Source organism: Papilio polytes, unplaced genomic scaffold (assembly GCF_000836215.1).
Source record: "Papilio polytes unplaced genomic scaffold, Ppol_1.0 DF824146.1, whole genome shotgun sequence".
Lineage (NCBI taxonomy): Eukaryota > Metazoa > Arthropoda > Insecta > Lepidoptera > Papilionidae > Papilio > Papilio polytes.
This window is the reverse complement of record NW_013525058.1, coordinates 2525888-2541717: the sequence shown is the minus strand read 5'-3', so window position 1 is coordinate 2541717 and position 15830 is coordinate 2525888. Positions and strand designations below refer to the sequence as shown.

The 15830-nt window shown below is 32.6% G+C and overlaps 1 protein-coding gene across 1 annotated transcript; it reads left to right on the top strand.

Annotated features, from left to right (window-relative positions):
• The first annotated feature begins 1342 nt into the window (after positions 1 to 1342).
• LOC106111960 (protein scarlet-like) lies at positions 1343 to 15666 on the top strand. The gene is made up of 11 exons (XM_013294174.1): positions 1343 to 1565; positions 4045 to 4093; positions 5532 to 5715; positions 7275 to 7427; positions 8933 to 9171; positions 11530 to 11740; positions 12415 to 12443; positions 12518 to 12623; positions 13336 to 13566; positions 14557 to 14692; positions 14961 to 15666. The coding sequence occupies exons 1-11, from the start codon at positions 1364 to 1366 to the stop codon at positions 15344 to 15346; spliced, it is 1926 nt and encodes a 641-aa protein (XP_013149628.1). The 5' UTR covers positions 1343 to 1363; the 3' UTR covers positions 15347 to 15666.
• The last annotated feature ends 164 nt before the right edge of the window (positions 15667 to 15830 follow it).

The following is a 15830-nucleotide window of genomic DNA, read 5'->3' as shown; positions in this document are numbered from 1 at the left end:
ATTAGTAAGATAAGTACGATATGATTCGTATGAAACTGAAATAAAAGTTGTAAACTATGAATTCAGTTTTAATCTATGGTAAAGTATAAATATATTATCTATTAGTTACTACTTCATTAATAGAGTGAATATTGGAAACCAGTTATTTTAATATCTGATCGGTATCAGACTCATCCGGATCTAAGTGATATTAGAATTGGAGATGTTACGGCCAGTCATTTAATTCTGGTCATTTTTACACCGATGATGTTCAGCATTTGTTTTTTATAGTATAAGGTGACGAACAAACGGCCACCGGAATTTGCCAAAATAACAAAATGACCACTGACCACACATCCGCAGTGGCGTTGTCTCAAATCCCCGAAATCCGTGTCGTGCCGAATCTTCGGAACTTTAAGACACAATACAGGACGTTGCCTGATGTTCCGCAGCGTCATGGCAACATATGGCTATGCTATGGCACTATCCTTCCGGACTATTTTGATGCACCGTAATCGCCAATGGCCCCAAGGGTCCCTTATGCTTAAGCGACTAACGGACTTAAACGTGTCCTGGCAAAGATTTGTCTTTTATATTCAAAAATCTTCTATAAAACGTTATTATAAGTTCGTCATCATTCGTGTTAATTGCACGTGTCGTGAGAACAGATACCTAAATGTCAATAGTTGTTCCAAGTAGCGATAGCATTTATAACTACGACTAGTATATTTCATATGCAAATTGTTCTTGTTACATTTTTACTACACCCTCGTTTACAAAATACGACATAAAACTGTAAAAATATTGTCTTGGTTTTTTAAATAATCATATTTACATGTTTTAAAAACTTAACCAATACTATGCTATTATTTACGTCGGTATTCTTTTGAGCCTGGTTTGAATTTTTTTTACTTATCTAGTCCTGACAAGCTGGTTCTCGATATCTGCATAATGTTTATACCTAGTTTAACTTCTTGTTTCATTCTGGTTTCTTCTCATTATTAGTGCAAATTTCTTTCACGTGTACGAATACATTTAAACAAATATTAAATGATGATTATATATTTGATAGATTATATATTTATTTAAAGAACATTTAAAAATATAAATTAGTGATATAATAAATCAATCACACTAACATTACAAATGAGAAAGTTTAGATAGATGTTTGCTAAAGTTAGTAGCCTAAACGGCTGAACGAGTATAGATGAAGTTTGCATAGACATAGAGGATAGTCTGGAAGAACACATTGGCTACTAACTTTTGATTTCTTATATTCAACGCGGACGGAGTCGCGAGCGAAAGTTAGTAATAATACTTACACCTTTTTTTTGGTCCTATTTTTTTTCTTTTTTGTTTACAGTGCCAATGACGTAAGAACAAAATGAAGGAACTAAAATTACCGACAAGAAATATCTTAACCGGCGCCATTGTGAACTGGGAGGATGATGAAATGGCCGGCCTCAATGACAACCCGGAGAATCTTACACTATCATGGAAAGATTTATCAGTTTACAGAAAGAAGAAATTACAAACAAGCATATGGAGGTCAGCGGTATACGAAGAGGTTAAAGTACTACATGGAGGTCAGTGAACTATAAAAAAATACATTCATGCAAATTTTAATTTTTTTTTTCGATTCTTTGAAACCCGATTGCGTTTGATTCAAAGCGACTTGTCATAACTAGTTTTATTTATAGAAATTCTCGATCATCAAAATGCCTTTCATTATCTAACCAGTGACATTATTGTAAGCTATTGGTTTAAGTAGTGTATGCGATCCTCTTTGAATTAAATCATTGAAAGCTATGCTAAGTACAGTAAGGGTGGGGGATGATAGTACTTTAACACTATTAACGGCTTCCTGATACCCTCAAAGGCTTCACTGCAACCCCTAATAATGTCGGATCAAGTCGGTATCTATGTAAATTCGGAATTATCAATTACCTACACGCCTATTTTATTTTACCTATGTATTATGATATAGGTATTTTAAGCTCTCTATTATTAAACATACAAACAAACAACCATCCATCCATCTAAACTTTCACATTCATAATATTAGTAAGATAATAGAACGTTATTACAATAACAATCCATAGTTCATAAACTTCCATATAGAGAAAATAAATTATTTTAGTTTGGTGATTAGCGAAATTGTTGACAAAAATCTCACTATTTTGACAAAAATATAATATTGAAAATGAGTTGTCTTAATTAAGCGCCACCTGTGGTTTTATTTGAACACAGTTGATTATATTCAATTTTATTAAATCCATCAATTTATGTTTACTTTAAGTAAAAATAATAATTTCAAAACACTGTCTACTAATTTATGTGACGGAACATGTCCTAATAATATATCCTATACTAATAATAATAGTCAAATTTAATTTATTCGCAGTTAACCTATACTGATATTATAAAGAGGAAAGATTTGTATTTTTATATGTATTGAAATAACTCAAAAACTACTGAGCTTTCTAAAATTCTTTCACCATTGAAAACCTACGTTATCAGTGAGTAACATAGGCTATGATTTTAATTTCACGAGGGCGAAGTCGCCGTCAACAACTAGTCTTAAATAAACATACGTAAATACCAAGGTACTTATTGAAGCTGATTTAATAATGCAGTTAACAAATGTCAAGTACGTAAGATTTATCCATACACTATGATTACAAAAAACTTTAGAGCCGTGTCATAAATGTTTAAGTTACAAGTAAATGTAGGTAATTTTATTAATTACATATACTTAAGTAGGACTTAACGACAACTGCGTTCAATCATTTTTGTTATTAATAGTTATTTTTGTTATAAAATATATAGGTTCTAAAATTATCTCAGTAAAGTATACAACAAAACAAAAGATTTTCTTTTTTATAAGAGAAAGCGACAAACGAGTACACCGAGGTGGTCAACAACGCCTTTGGATACTCTTAATACTAGAGAAACTTATGATGCATGGGCCTTTAGTCTCTGATAGACTAAGTGCCTGTCCCACCACTGGCTGATAGAGGCTCACGTAGCTTAGATAAAGGGACAAAATTCGATATTTCCATCACACATTTACACCTTGAATTGTTATCAGACAATTTACAATTTTGTGGGACAGGCTCTGAACTAAATATATGCACAATTTAATCATCAAACAGCATAGTTACTATACGTTTTAAGTGATACTTACCGTTTTAACTACCATTATGTCACTTAAGTTAATAACTGTCATTTTATATAATCTGGCGCCATATAACCTACGACAACAAAGTAATTTATTACTAGTGATGATTTATTACTATACACCACGTAAAAACATGACAATCGATGTCCACATAAACTGTTAACATATTAAATTGAACCGTGGAAATATTTTACAGTTAGAGGTCATCTTAATTCACGTTTTAATCACGACTAGCTGTTCGCGTGCGACTTCATCCGCGTAAAATTATAAATATTTTATTATTTTGTTTACATGTGTCAAATTATCAATTGCAAATGTCAAAATGATATGACATGACAAAACTTGGCATTCTTGCTTCCTTGATGTTGGCAGCAACTTATGGTCTCTTTCCCACATTAGGGTTTTTATCTAAAACATTTACCTACTAAGTTTAATGGCGTGAAAATATATAGCCTAAAGCGTGCCGTAAGTGTAGGGCTTTTTATTAAAAATAGAATTATTAAAAAATATGCTGACGTCTTAGGCAACAAAGAAGTGTGTGTTTACACTTCATTATAATAGTATAGATATTATGTTGGTAAATAACTTAATTGTATGTGTAGTTAAATTTATTTAGCGTTACAAAATAACCTGAATATAAGCAAAATTTGTACTAATATTTGCTTATACTGCGTTTATTTGTAAGGCTAATTGATTATAATTTGTTGTACGTTACATACTGAACTAAGTTAACTACACTTATATCTTGTATCGTAAACGTGTCTCCAAAGTCCGTGTTAAGTCAAAGGGGTGACTAGAAAGTCAATCACGCTAGACTACTGCTAATTGGTTACAATAAAATAAAATAAAAATGTATGATGCATATTACATTATTTTGTTCCCAGTGAGCGGTGTTGTTTCGTCAGGCAATTTGGTGGCACTAATGGGATCAAGGTAAGATTTATGGAAAATTACACACGTGATTATCTTACAGTATATTATTATAATTCACATTTTTAACAAATTAACGAATAAATAAAACAGAATTTAGTATACTATTTTATTCATTAATTTTACATTTTCACATAATTACTAAACAAATATTATTTTAATCATAAATGTATAAATTATAAAATAATATTTAAGTTATTATCGGTGAAATAGTTCTCATACCAAAAGACGTAGAGTTCTTACATTTTTCACTAATATTATAAACTAGCTTTCGCCCGCGACTCCGTCCGCGCGGAATTAAAAAAAAAACAAATGCAAGTAGCCTATGTGTTCTTCCAAACTATCCTCTACATCTATGCCAAATTTTATCAAAAGCCGTTCAGCCGTTTAGGTTACAAACTCTAACAAACATCCATCCATCCATCTATCCATCTAAACATTCGCATTTATAATATTAGTATGATGTATAAATGCGATTTAAATTATCATAAATGCGAAAGCTTGGATCTGCTGCTGACTGCAAAAAACACTGTCTGGTAGAAATTTGGAGAACAGACCGCCAACCTTCGCTAGTCGGAGAGGCACTTTAAGAAGAAGAAGGTAGAACATAGACTACTAACAAGATTTTTTTATGCCGCACGGACGAAACCGCGGGAATTCAGTTAATAAAAGGAAGTGTAATATGACATTACCTTTTAAAAGAAAGAAATAATCTTGTTTACTAGACATTTATATTCGTGAGAATCAGATTAGACCGGAACGTAATAATCGTTTACTTATAAATTGAATTAAATTAATTAAAAATGCATTGGTCATTACTAACACTTAACGAATTTGTAATCGTCAATTGGAACTTGTTTATTCTATTTGTGCCATTAAGGGCGCACATAAGTGGTTATTTACTTCATATTACTGATTTTAATTTAAACTCGCCCGCGAGTCCCCCCCGAGTCCGTCCGCGTGGATTATATAAATAAAAGTATGTGTTCTTCCAGACTATCCTCTACATCTATATCAAATTTCATCGAAATCTGTTCAGCCGTTTAGGCTACAAACTCTAACAAACATCCGTCCATCTAAACTTTCACATTTGTAATATTAGTGATAATAACTTACTGATAATAACTATGAACTTATGTTATTGCACAATATTTAAAAGCTGAGAATTGTTTTATGATTTATCAGCGTGTCTACAGCATACAGGAATAATTAATGACATATTTTTTAGAATATTACAGCTTAATTATGTGTGGATGTATTTGCTATAAATCATTTTCTAAACAAGATTGCAAAATATAAAAAATATATGAAAACGGTTGTACTAAACGTACTTGTCGGTTAAACATAATTAAGTTGTAACATTCTTTTAAATACTGTAATCTTTTTAATTATTTGACTATATGAATGATGGTTTGTTCTAAATGAATGGTTTATTTGATAGTGGGGCTGGTAAAACAACATTACTGGCGGCGATCAGTCGGAGAGATAAAAGTGCGATTACTGGCTATCTCATGTTGAACGGCCGTCTTGCTGGCGCTGACCTCATATCCCGTATATCAGGGTTTGTGCCCCAAGAAGACTTGTCTATAGGCGACCTTTCTGTCAGCGAACATATGGAGTTTATGGTGAGTGTGGGACATAGAATACGATCGAGCTTGTTACAAGAAATGTAGGATCCGTCTTCCGTGAGCACAGTTCGCGGAATGTTCACCTGTAGTTCGCAGGCCGTTCGTGAGTGGTTTGCGAACAGCGTGTAGACGCATTTAGATTGAAAGTGCAGTTTTTAGTCCATATCTCTCTAAAATACGAAGGATTACGTGTATTTTGTATAAAATAGTGAACAATATTTACTATTGGAGCCGAAGTTCCTTAATTTAATGCTGATAGAAAAACTATAAATAATGTTACAAGTTTTTAAAATGTATTTTATTATCTTGTTATTTATGTGAGAAATATAACATTATCGAATAATCCAGTTTGTGTAACAGATTAACCTTTTCATTAGATATTTATAACCAGATTTCATAGATTATTAGATAAGCTAATTTGCATCCATGATATTCTGGAATAAGTTGAAATAATTAAATAAATCATTTTTTTTTATTTACGATCTTGACTTTTAAGATTCATGTTTGTTAATCTTATGTTATTGTGAATCTGCGACTGAAAATTAATTTATATTAATATTAATTTATTTGTAAACAATTTTATTACGGAGAAATCTTAGGATTGAATATAAAAATATTATTGTAATACAACTAAAAAAGTTACTACGATCACGACTAAGCTCCCGAAGTTTATTGTAACACAATATATTTAGATATATTTTTGCTATAGTATAAATTATCGAAATCTTCTTCGCCATCTAAATAAATTTAAATTCATACAAATATGTCACCATTGTGAGAAAACATTACCACTACAAGAAGCATGTAATTTGTTTTTCCAAACATAAATATGGTGTTATTATATCATATATTCCAAGTGGTAGTGAAAAGGAAGGATTTAAGTCATTGATATGCTTAATCACGGCAATAATTACGCAAGGTGTATCTCGCTTGCCTATTAAACATTAATTTATGTATCTACGATTTCCCATAGAAGTGTGTAGTGACGGCCATTCACAGCTCACGAGCTAAAATAATCTACAGACACATTAAGGTTATGTATTCTTATGCTTGAAATATAATTGGTTAAATTAAAATCGAGTTTATTTATACTGAAATATTAGAAAAAAATATCTACAATCTCAGACCGTTTTGCGAAATACACCTGCATTACTCAAACAGAACAGCAACCCTTAGTTGACTATTAATAGCTTTACTTGATGAATACCTTAAAACGATTTTCAGACATCTCTATTGTTGTTAGGTTTATTAAAATAAATTGTATAAGGAAGGTAGATTATAATTGAATTAGTCGTCACTGCTGTTTGATTCCTCTCGTGGATTACTTTTTAAGGCGCATACGAATCGGCACTACCACAGGGAACATGATTCCGATTTCTTATAATAGTGTGAAAGGTGACATGATCAAGAAGGTAGTGTTAACTGACATATATGTTAGAGTTATGTGGAGGAGAAAAATCTGTTGCGCCGACCGTAAAGGAGCAGGATAAGGAGGAAGATAATGATTCCTTACCTTGATCACACTATAGCTGTAACATTAGTGTATGTTTTCTAAGGCCCGCATGATGATGGACAAGCGGTCGAGTGCAGCAGTCAGAGCGCGTCGTGTTCAGCAGCTTCTCGGCGAGCTCGGGGTTATGAACTGCACACGTACCAAGTTGAAGGCACTGTCCGGAGGCGAGAGGAAGAGAGTCGCATTGGCAGTTCAGGTAAGAAAACAAATGTACATTATAAAAAAAATCACACAAACGGAATCGAAAGGGAACACATAGAAAGAAGTGTGATACGTAATCTGTTCCTATTAGTTACTAGTTTCAATTCTCACCACGGCGAAAATTAAATGAGTACAAAATATTACATTGTATAACAAAGCCAATGCATTTATAGACCATATTCAGATAGTTAGATAAAAATTCGAGTCTCAAAATCTATATTTCACGCTGGTATTCTGTTGAGATTGGTTTTAGGTCTTCCGTAATAATATCGTTCGAGATTCCTGTTTCATTTCCCACAAAACTGTTATTTTTTTAGTCATCAAAATATAGAAATATTAAAGAAACATTTGATATACTTGACATTTGTTTATAATCATCATGAAATCCTTATGCATCTCGATGACTGTAAGCTGTAACATAATACGACGTTTTAATCAGATATTTAAATATGCTTATAGAATTAGAAGTCGTTAAATATTATTATTAAAGTCAGCTCCTTAACAAAGCTATTATATACAGTAGACAAACAACCTGATAAATTAATAACGACATAAATGACAGAGGCGTTGTAGAAGATTAGAATTAGAAACTGGAAAGATTTACATAAATATATTCCGTAGAAAGATTCCATGTTGATTTGACAGCTATATAATTTGGCTTCTTTATTTACCATCTAACTGAGAGATATAAAGTTAAATTTATTGAACACACGTAAAAATAAAAGGTATCTATTTTATTCAAAGAAGTTACGTCGATATAAACGTTGTGGGAATTACACCAATAAGAAACCTTTAGAGGCCTGAATATTTACATTTTAAATGCAGCGTAGTAGCCTCTGAGCTTCTCTGTAAGTATGTGAGGTGACGACACGTGAATGTACCTTCTAATGACGAGTACTTGTAACTTTTGAATTTCCTCATTCGTACAAAACTGGCAGACAAGTCTGAGACACATGACCTCTTCATTAATATGAACATTAATTGTCAAATGTATGTAATTAATATTGTATAGATCACGTTACCACTAGCCGTAGATATTTTGACACGTATCATGTCACCAATTAAAAAATGAAATATAGACACTATAAAATAATGAATTACGATGTATCTTTTATTTCTCAAATTAATTGTCTTGATTGTAGACTCCATTTGTATTATTCATTAATCTATTTTTAAATGTAATAATAATGTATTAATTTGTTATTACTCGACTTTACCGCTTTTAGGGGTTTACATAAACTGGTAAATGAGTTGGTAGTTCATCTAAAACCTGATTTATAAATTCTTCATGTCTACCATTAAGCTATACATCAATTGAGACTTGTTTTTTTATCATTCCTAATTTTAATTCACTACTATACATACGGACATGGATGAAGCATGTTACGAATTTCGCTTCACGTGTACAGTCAAGGGAATTAATTTCCGTACCCACTAAGAATGAATATCATATGGGTTATAAGAACAGAACGAGTCACTTAATATGTCTTCTTGTTTCAGTTACTTAACGACCCTCCAATTCTGTTCTGCGATGAACCAACAACAGGCCTGGACAGTTCTGCAGCTAGTGCTGTTGTCAGTAGACTAAGAAGGCTGGCTATTGGGGGTAAACTTGTGATATGCTCCGTTCACCAGCCAGCTTCTGGTGTGTTTGAATTATTCCATCAAGTGGTTCTCCTGGCCAATGGAAGAATAGCATTCCACGGAAGTATCGAGCAAGCGGACCAATTCTTCGCTTCGTAAGTTTTTTTAATATTTGTGATGATTTTATTGTTAACATAAAGCTGGTTACCTGTAATGGTTTACAGAATACATATTACCAAAGTTTACTTCTATATTTTTCCAATGTCAATAAGGTCGCAAAGTTCCAACATAATTCCTTTTCCACTAAAAAATCTTTAACGTCATCAACAACATCCATTTTACTTTTAAACTGCACTTACTTTTTGTGGGCAATTCGTGGGCGCAGCAATCGCCTACGATCGGGTTAGTGCCCTGCCTTTTGTCTCATAAAAAAGGTAAATTATTCAAATTATCTCTAAGAAGAGAGTGATACGTTAAAACATTTCAAATCCCTACTGCAGGTAGAAAACTAAAAAAAAGAAACGAGTAAGTTCTTTGACCGATACTTAGATGCCGTGAATGAAATAGAATATAAAAATTTAATAATCCGTATGTATCTTGTTTATATTTCGTAGCTTGTAGATATCGTTCTATCTAAAGTTAGAGGCAGAAAAAGACATGCTTCACCAGCCTGTTTTGCACACAGGCTCTCAAGTATTTAATTTTCTTATTAGTTTTTTTTTCCCGTATGATAATCTGTAAATTCCTTAACATTACGAATCCTCTTATCAAACATATTTTCTTTTACATAAATAAATAAAAGCATATTTAAAACAAATCTTGCACTTTCTACAATTGTGCAGAGAGTATTCTTTTATTCTTTACAACAATAGTATTCTTTAGGTATGTAACTAGTTTTTTTTCTAAATCGTTACCATCTCTATAGACCCTTTGTCTCTTAATGAACTCGACCACATTTTTAAAATTAAATGACCTTTCTTTATTTCTTTTAACTCCATTAACTTTTTTTTTACGGCCTTTAATTGTTACGTGGTACAAAAAATCATCCCACATGTCAAAGTTGACAAGATAATCAACCGTCAATCTAGCTAACAGCCATACATGAAGCAATCATAAGAAGATTATAGGTCAGGAACGAGTTTAGTGAACCCTATACGATTTTAAAAATCATTCTAAAGATTAAGGTGTAGATGATGCAGTCCGTGATTGTAACTATTTGTCTCCATTGATTTATAATAAATCATAGTTTTACTTATTCGTGTTGCCCTTTTGATTATACAATTTTAATAAAGTAGTTAATTACTTATTAATAACTGTTATGATTTTTTTTGATGATATTATCATTTTACTGTATAACCTCGTTAATTATTGATGTTCTATTCTAGCTCTGTGTAAACGATGGGACAGTTTATCTTAATTTTTATCGGAAGAAGGTCCAAATCATGGCTAATAGCTATTAAAACGCGTATTCTAAAACCAATTTGTTTTTGATTTTAGGAGAACAAAGTAACAAAACTGCTGCAATGATTATGCATTGTAATAGGAAACAAAAACTAGAATCATTAATCTTCAATATTGATTAAATTATAATTAATTTGTTAAAGTGCATTGTAAATATTTCCACATCAAATGTATGAACATTCATCTTACATTTAATAAGCTAAGAATAATGATACCATATATTCAAACATTTAAATATGTTATTCAAAAGAATATTAACAAAAACAGATAATATATCTATACGATTTTCGTAGAACTTATAAATTTACGAATGATATATCAGTTAATATCTTAGCTTATATAAATAAAAGCAACCAGGCAATAACGACAACAGTTATAGGTTCTAAGAAATTAAACAAATTATTTCTCGATTGTAACATCGAAAACATTGACTTTACCTGCACCATTTTCTTATATTTATGCAATAAAATATTGAAAAGTTAATCAACGTAATGGTAGTTAATTGAATATGATCCTTGTATTCCAGGATAATTAACACAACCGTAGTGTTTGTGTCAAGTTGCAAGAACCTGTTTATAACGGGACCGACTGCGGTATTTACTTATATCAGTGATATTGAACTTTTCGCCGATATATCATTTGTCAGACTGTTTTACTTTGTACCGAGCAGATATCTACCATTCATTCATCGGTCGACTTTATCCTATTCAGTTTTTATGGATCAGCCAACCTTGCTCTTGTCCTCTTTAATTGTTTCTCTATTAAAGGAATATTGAGAACTTGATATGTACGAGTTGACGCATAGTGCAGATCAATGTTAAATGTCATAGGTCAGTTATACTTCCCCATTAGCAGTTTAACGAACAACGTTAAAAGTCGACGGTTGTCTTCAAAAGGAGTGCTATGGCACTCGTAGCCGATAGTCGGTCCTTAGCGAGCCTATAAAATAATTAACTTTAAATTGAGTTCTAGACTTGACCAACTAAATTTACGCGAAGAATATTTAATAATCGATGGTCTAATAAGCATTTAAAACTTTGTTCATCATACAGTTTGAACTACAAATGTCCGGTGGGTTTCAACGCGGCGGAGTATTACGTGACTTTGCTCGGCGTAGACGTGGAGAAGGAGATGGAGAGCCGCGAGAGAATCCGTCGCATTTGCAATGAGTACCAGCGGTCTGACTTCGCGACTGCCATTGAGAACAAGATCGGAGATGTTAAAGACGAGATCGAGTATTTCAACGGTACAGTAGATCAGAAGGTAAGCGTTAGAATCATGAGTCACTGATATTTATTTTTTGAAAGGTAAAGCTATCACGTGAGCGTCTTTTATTTTTATTAGTTTTAGTGCTCTTTTATTGAATAATGTTTTGTAATTTTTGATGAGCGCATCAATTAAGAGAGTTTATTGTCTTGCCCGTCGATTATTTTTATAGGTTTTTATCTAATATATAATTGGGTCGATAGATTTATGGAAAAAACAACGAGATTTTATTTAAGAAATATTTTACCTATTTCTAAGCTGCAATGTACCATATCGCTTGTTTTAATGGAATCCACACAGTCACATGTTTTATACATTCCTTGTTAAACTAACCGGACTGTTTGAGACGTACATAAATATAGCTTTGTTTTTTTCTTCAAATAGTCACATGAATCAGGCTCCTTTGTTTCGCGAAATCTTCGGTTGTCCAATTAAAGAATTCTGGAAGTCCATAAAACAAAACAAGCAAAAGAATCGAACAAAAAGTTAACATATGTGTAAATTCTCTAAAGATTATGTTCGCTCGTAAAGTGTTAAATTCTTTTTTTGGGGAGTTCGTTCAGTATAAGCGCGCTTTTACTTAAACTTTGTTGTAAGAAATAATTGAACTTGAGAACTATAAAATTAAATTGCTATTTTAAATAACATTAAATATTTTTTGTTTATTTTAGAATGTCTACTTCGAGCGATATTTAACACTGTAAGTATGTTTACATTTTTCAAATTTGCATAAAAACATTTTTCTCAAATGTTAACAACAAATGTATTTTTCAGAGTCAAAGTAAACTATTTCGTCCAGTTCTACTGGCTGTTGTGGAGAAATTTCCTCGCTTTAAAACACAACAATTCCGTATGGCTAGCTGAATTCGTACTTCTAATGGTAAGTTTATTTTCATCTAATTTTACTTTCAAAAAACAAATAAAACAAAGATAAAATTTAAGAGACAAAGAATCTATTAAGTGAATAATAGCTGTAATATTTATCTAAAAACAAATTAATTATGCATTCTGCATTAGATATCGTAAATTGTAACGACATTGACCGACGATACGTTGCACCGTATCTTACATTACGAAACAGTTTGTGACCTTTAACGATATCATGTCCGGTATCCAAATATTAAAAGACTCCGATAACAGATAGGGTTGAAACGAGTTCGCTTGGACTCAGGCAGGTCCCGAGTAGAGGTAAAATCGACTGTTGCGCGTTAAAACGGGAAGTACAATGACCTTAGAGAATATCTGCATTAAGTATTTTGTAATTCGATGCGCGTTTTGATGTCTTCTGACAACTATGAACACGCTTGGCTTAACATATGATTTAATAATTCTCGATCAAATTATACAATTTAAGATCTGCTGGTATGTCTCGTATTACCTTCGGACACCTACAGAACATATAAAGACGTAGACCCTTCTACGTGTAGACGAATTACATATCTGTTGCATTAAAGGAAGACGATATGCTTTAGCTAGTGAAAGTTATATTAAAGACTCTTTGGAATGCACTAACATCAGTGGCCTGGTTACTTTTTCAGTTTAGAACTCTCTAGGTTGCCTTAAAGTAGCCTAAAGTAATGTTTTTTTTACAGTTCGTAGGTCTTATAATATCGGTACCCTACGCTGGTCTATTCAAAGACTTGGACCAGCGCGACATTCAGAACGCGGAGGGTCTGTTGTACCTCACCATCACGGAGACCATCTTCCTCTCGATTTATGCTGTCTTCATCACATTCCCGAGCGAAGTGCCGGTGTTGCTGAGAGAAACTGCCAGCGGGCTGTATTCCCCGTTACCATATTATCTGTCTAAAGCAATATTTTGGGTAAGTAGCAGATGTAGAAATTGTCGGTCAAATTAAAAAATAAAAATAACGAACGAAAATGATGTTTAAGATGAGAAAACTGTATGAATATCTAAGATCTGTTAATGCATAATAATTCGTTCCAATTACCACGTTATTGATTTTATATTCTTCCTTGTTTCTTTGTCGGTGTTATAATTAACGAATAATTGCTAAAAAACCTTTCAATATCATTAATTGTTATGATAATATCTTCGTTAATGTCCGTTTCTTTGGTTCTTTATGCAATTTATGTATTGATGATATCAGAGCTTATTATAATAAAATATGCAATGACCAAGTGTGATTGGTCGTTGTCTCCAAATCGGGAGGCTACTAAACGAATCCTGGATGGTTTTTGATTTGACTTTTTTGGTAATGAATGTGTCTGGGCGATTCGACTCACGCTTTGATGTACCTCTGATGGGCATGCCAATGTTTTTGTTTGAACTTGAGTGTTTTGAAATGTGCTTATCCAGTTAATTAAAAGACGTAAGTTTTCACGCCAATATAACCGCAATTAAAGGCGAGTTGGGATTGATTTTATTTACGTATTCTTAAAATAATACTTTTGTGTTATTGGTAGAAATTCTGTTCTCAAACAGTAAAGAAATGACTCACGGTTTCCAACAATTTTCATTAAATATCCTCTTAACTAGATTACTTTGTTGTTCACTTCAGGCTTTAAAGCATGATTTAGTGCTCTTAACTACTGATAAAAGACACCGCCGTAGAACTAAATATTATCATCACCATTTCGACACATTTATTTAAAGGCAAAAAAATATATGACGGAATAAAATATCACAAACATCATAAAAATCTAGACATCTGCGTTGACACCTTTATATTATTATTTGCAATCTAGTTTGTTTGATTTTTTTATTATTTTATGAGCAATCGATTAATTGCAACCGAGTTATCAATTATGCAAATTCGTTTATTCTGCGTATAACATAAGTTTTTTTACAGATCCCGCGAGCTGTGATCGCGCCGGTGCTTTTTGCCTCGCTGGTGTTTACAGTGGCCGGACTACAAGGTGGCTTTATGAACTGGCTCGGTTTCTGTTTCGTCTGCGTCTTGTGTGCAAACTACGCTAATGCTTACGGTAAATATTACTGCATACTTAATTTCAATGGCATATCGTTGTCTTTGTCTACTACTAGACCTAGGTTTTCTCAAAGATTAAGCATAAATATAGTTTTTCTGCTGCTTCCTAGACTATGTAAGTGTGTATCTCGTTGAAAATAGACTTTTATTTCGTTGTTCTACACAATCCTACCTTAGTTAGTCCTTTGTTTTACTTTACATCTGTTGATCTAAGGTCATTTTTATTTTGTTTCCTGCCATGATTCAAATGTGTTTATTATTCTCAGGTTCATTCCTTTCATCCGTGTTCGATAAAATGGAGACAGCAGCTTTAGTCTCCGTTCCCTTCGAACTGGTAGGCACGATGTTTTCTGGTATCTACCTCAACCTGGCCAGCGCGTCCCCCTACGTGTCCTGGCTGCGTTACATCTCAGGCTTCTACTATGGAGTTGAAAGTATTTCCATTCTTCAATGGGATTCCATACAGACTATAGAGTGTAAATCCCCCGGCTCACCGTGTATTAAAACTGGACCCGAAGTTCTCAGGAAATTTGGCTTCGCCGAAGAGAACTTCTGGAGGAATTGTATCTGTTTGGTTATTATGTACTGCGTGGCTCATGTCACGGCTTTTATTATGGTAGTCAAGAGAAGCAGAGGCACGCCTGTTTATTAAATGACGTGTGCTGTGGAAATTTATGGAAATGTAGATCTGAGGTATTGTAAAGCGAGACATTATTATTATGTTCGTTCTAAATGATGTCCGTTTTACATACAGGGTATTTTTATAATTGCAAAATGTTTCGTCCACTAAAATATACATTAAGACCAACGTTAATGTAAGAACTTTTGTAATGTTTTTTACTTGATGAAAATTTTACAAGAAAAGCATATTATGCAATGTTTGCTTTTAGTGAGAATTTTTGATACGATATTATGTGAGCTAAAGCTTTCATGCAATTTTTAATTTTTTAAATAAACTACAATTTTTTCTAAGTGTTTTATTTATTATCAAAAACCCTGGTAAAATAGTAGAATAGAAGGAACGTTAATGAAAGTAATAATCTATTTGCATTCCATGAATTGTAGCACACTCATAGTGTCCCTTTAAAAGTCGAATAACGAATATTGTGTTGGTAAAATAACAAAATTTTAATTGA

Bases quoted from the DNA above. Each gene is read 5' to 3' on its own strand.
- LOC106111960 (XM_013294174.1), top strand. From the start codon at position 1,364: ATGAAGGAACTAAAATTACCGACAAGAAATATCTTAACCGGCGCCATT. The intron at 12,624-13,335 runs GTAAGTTTATTT...TTTTTTTTACAG, and splicing joins CTGAATTCGTACTTCTAATG to TTCGTAGGTCTTATAATATC. The intron at 14,693-14,960 runs GTAAATATTACT...TATTATTCTCAG, and splicing joins AAACTACGCTAATGCTTACG to GTTCATTCCTTTCATCCGTG.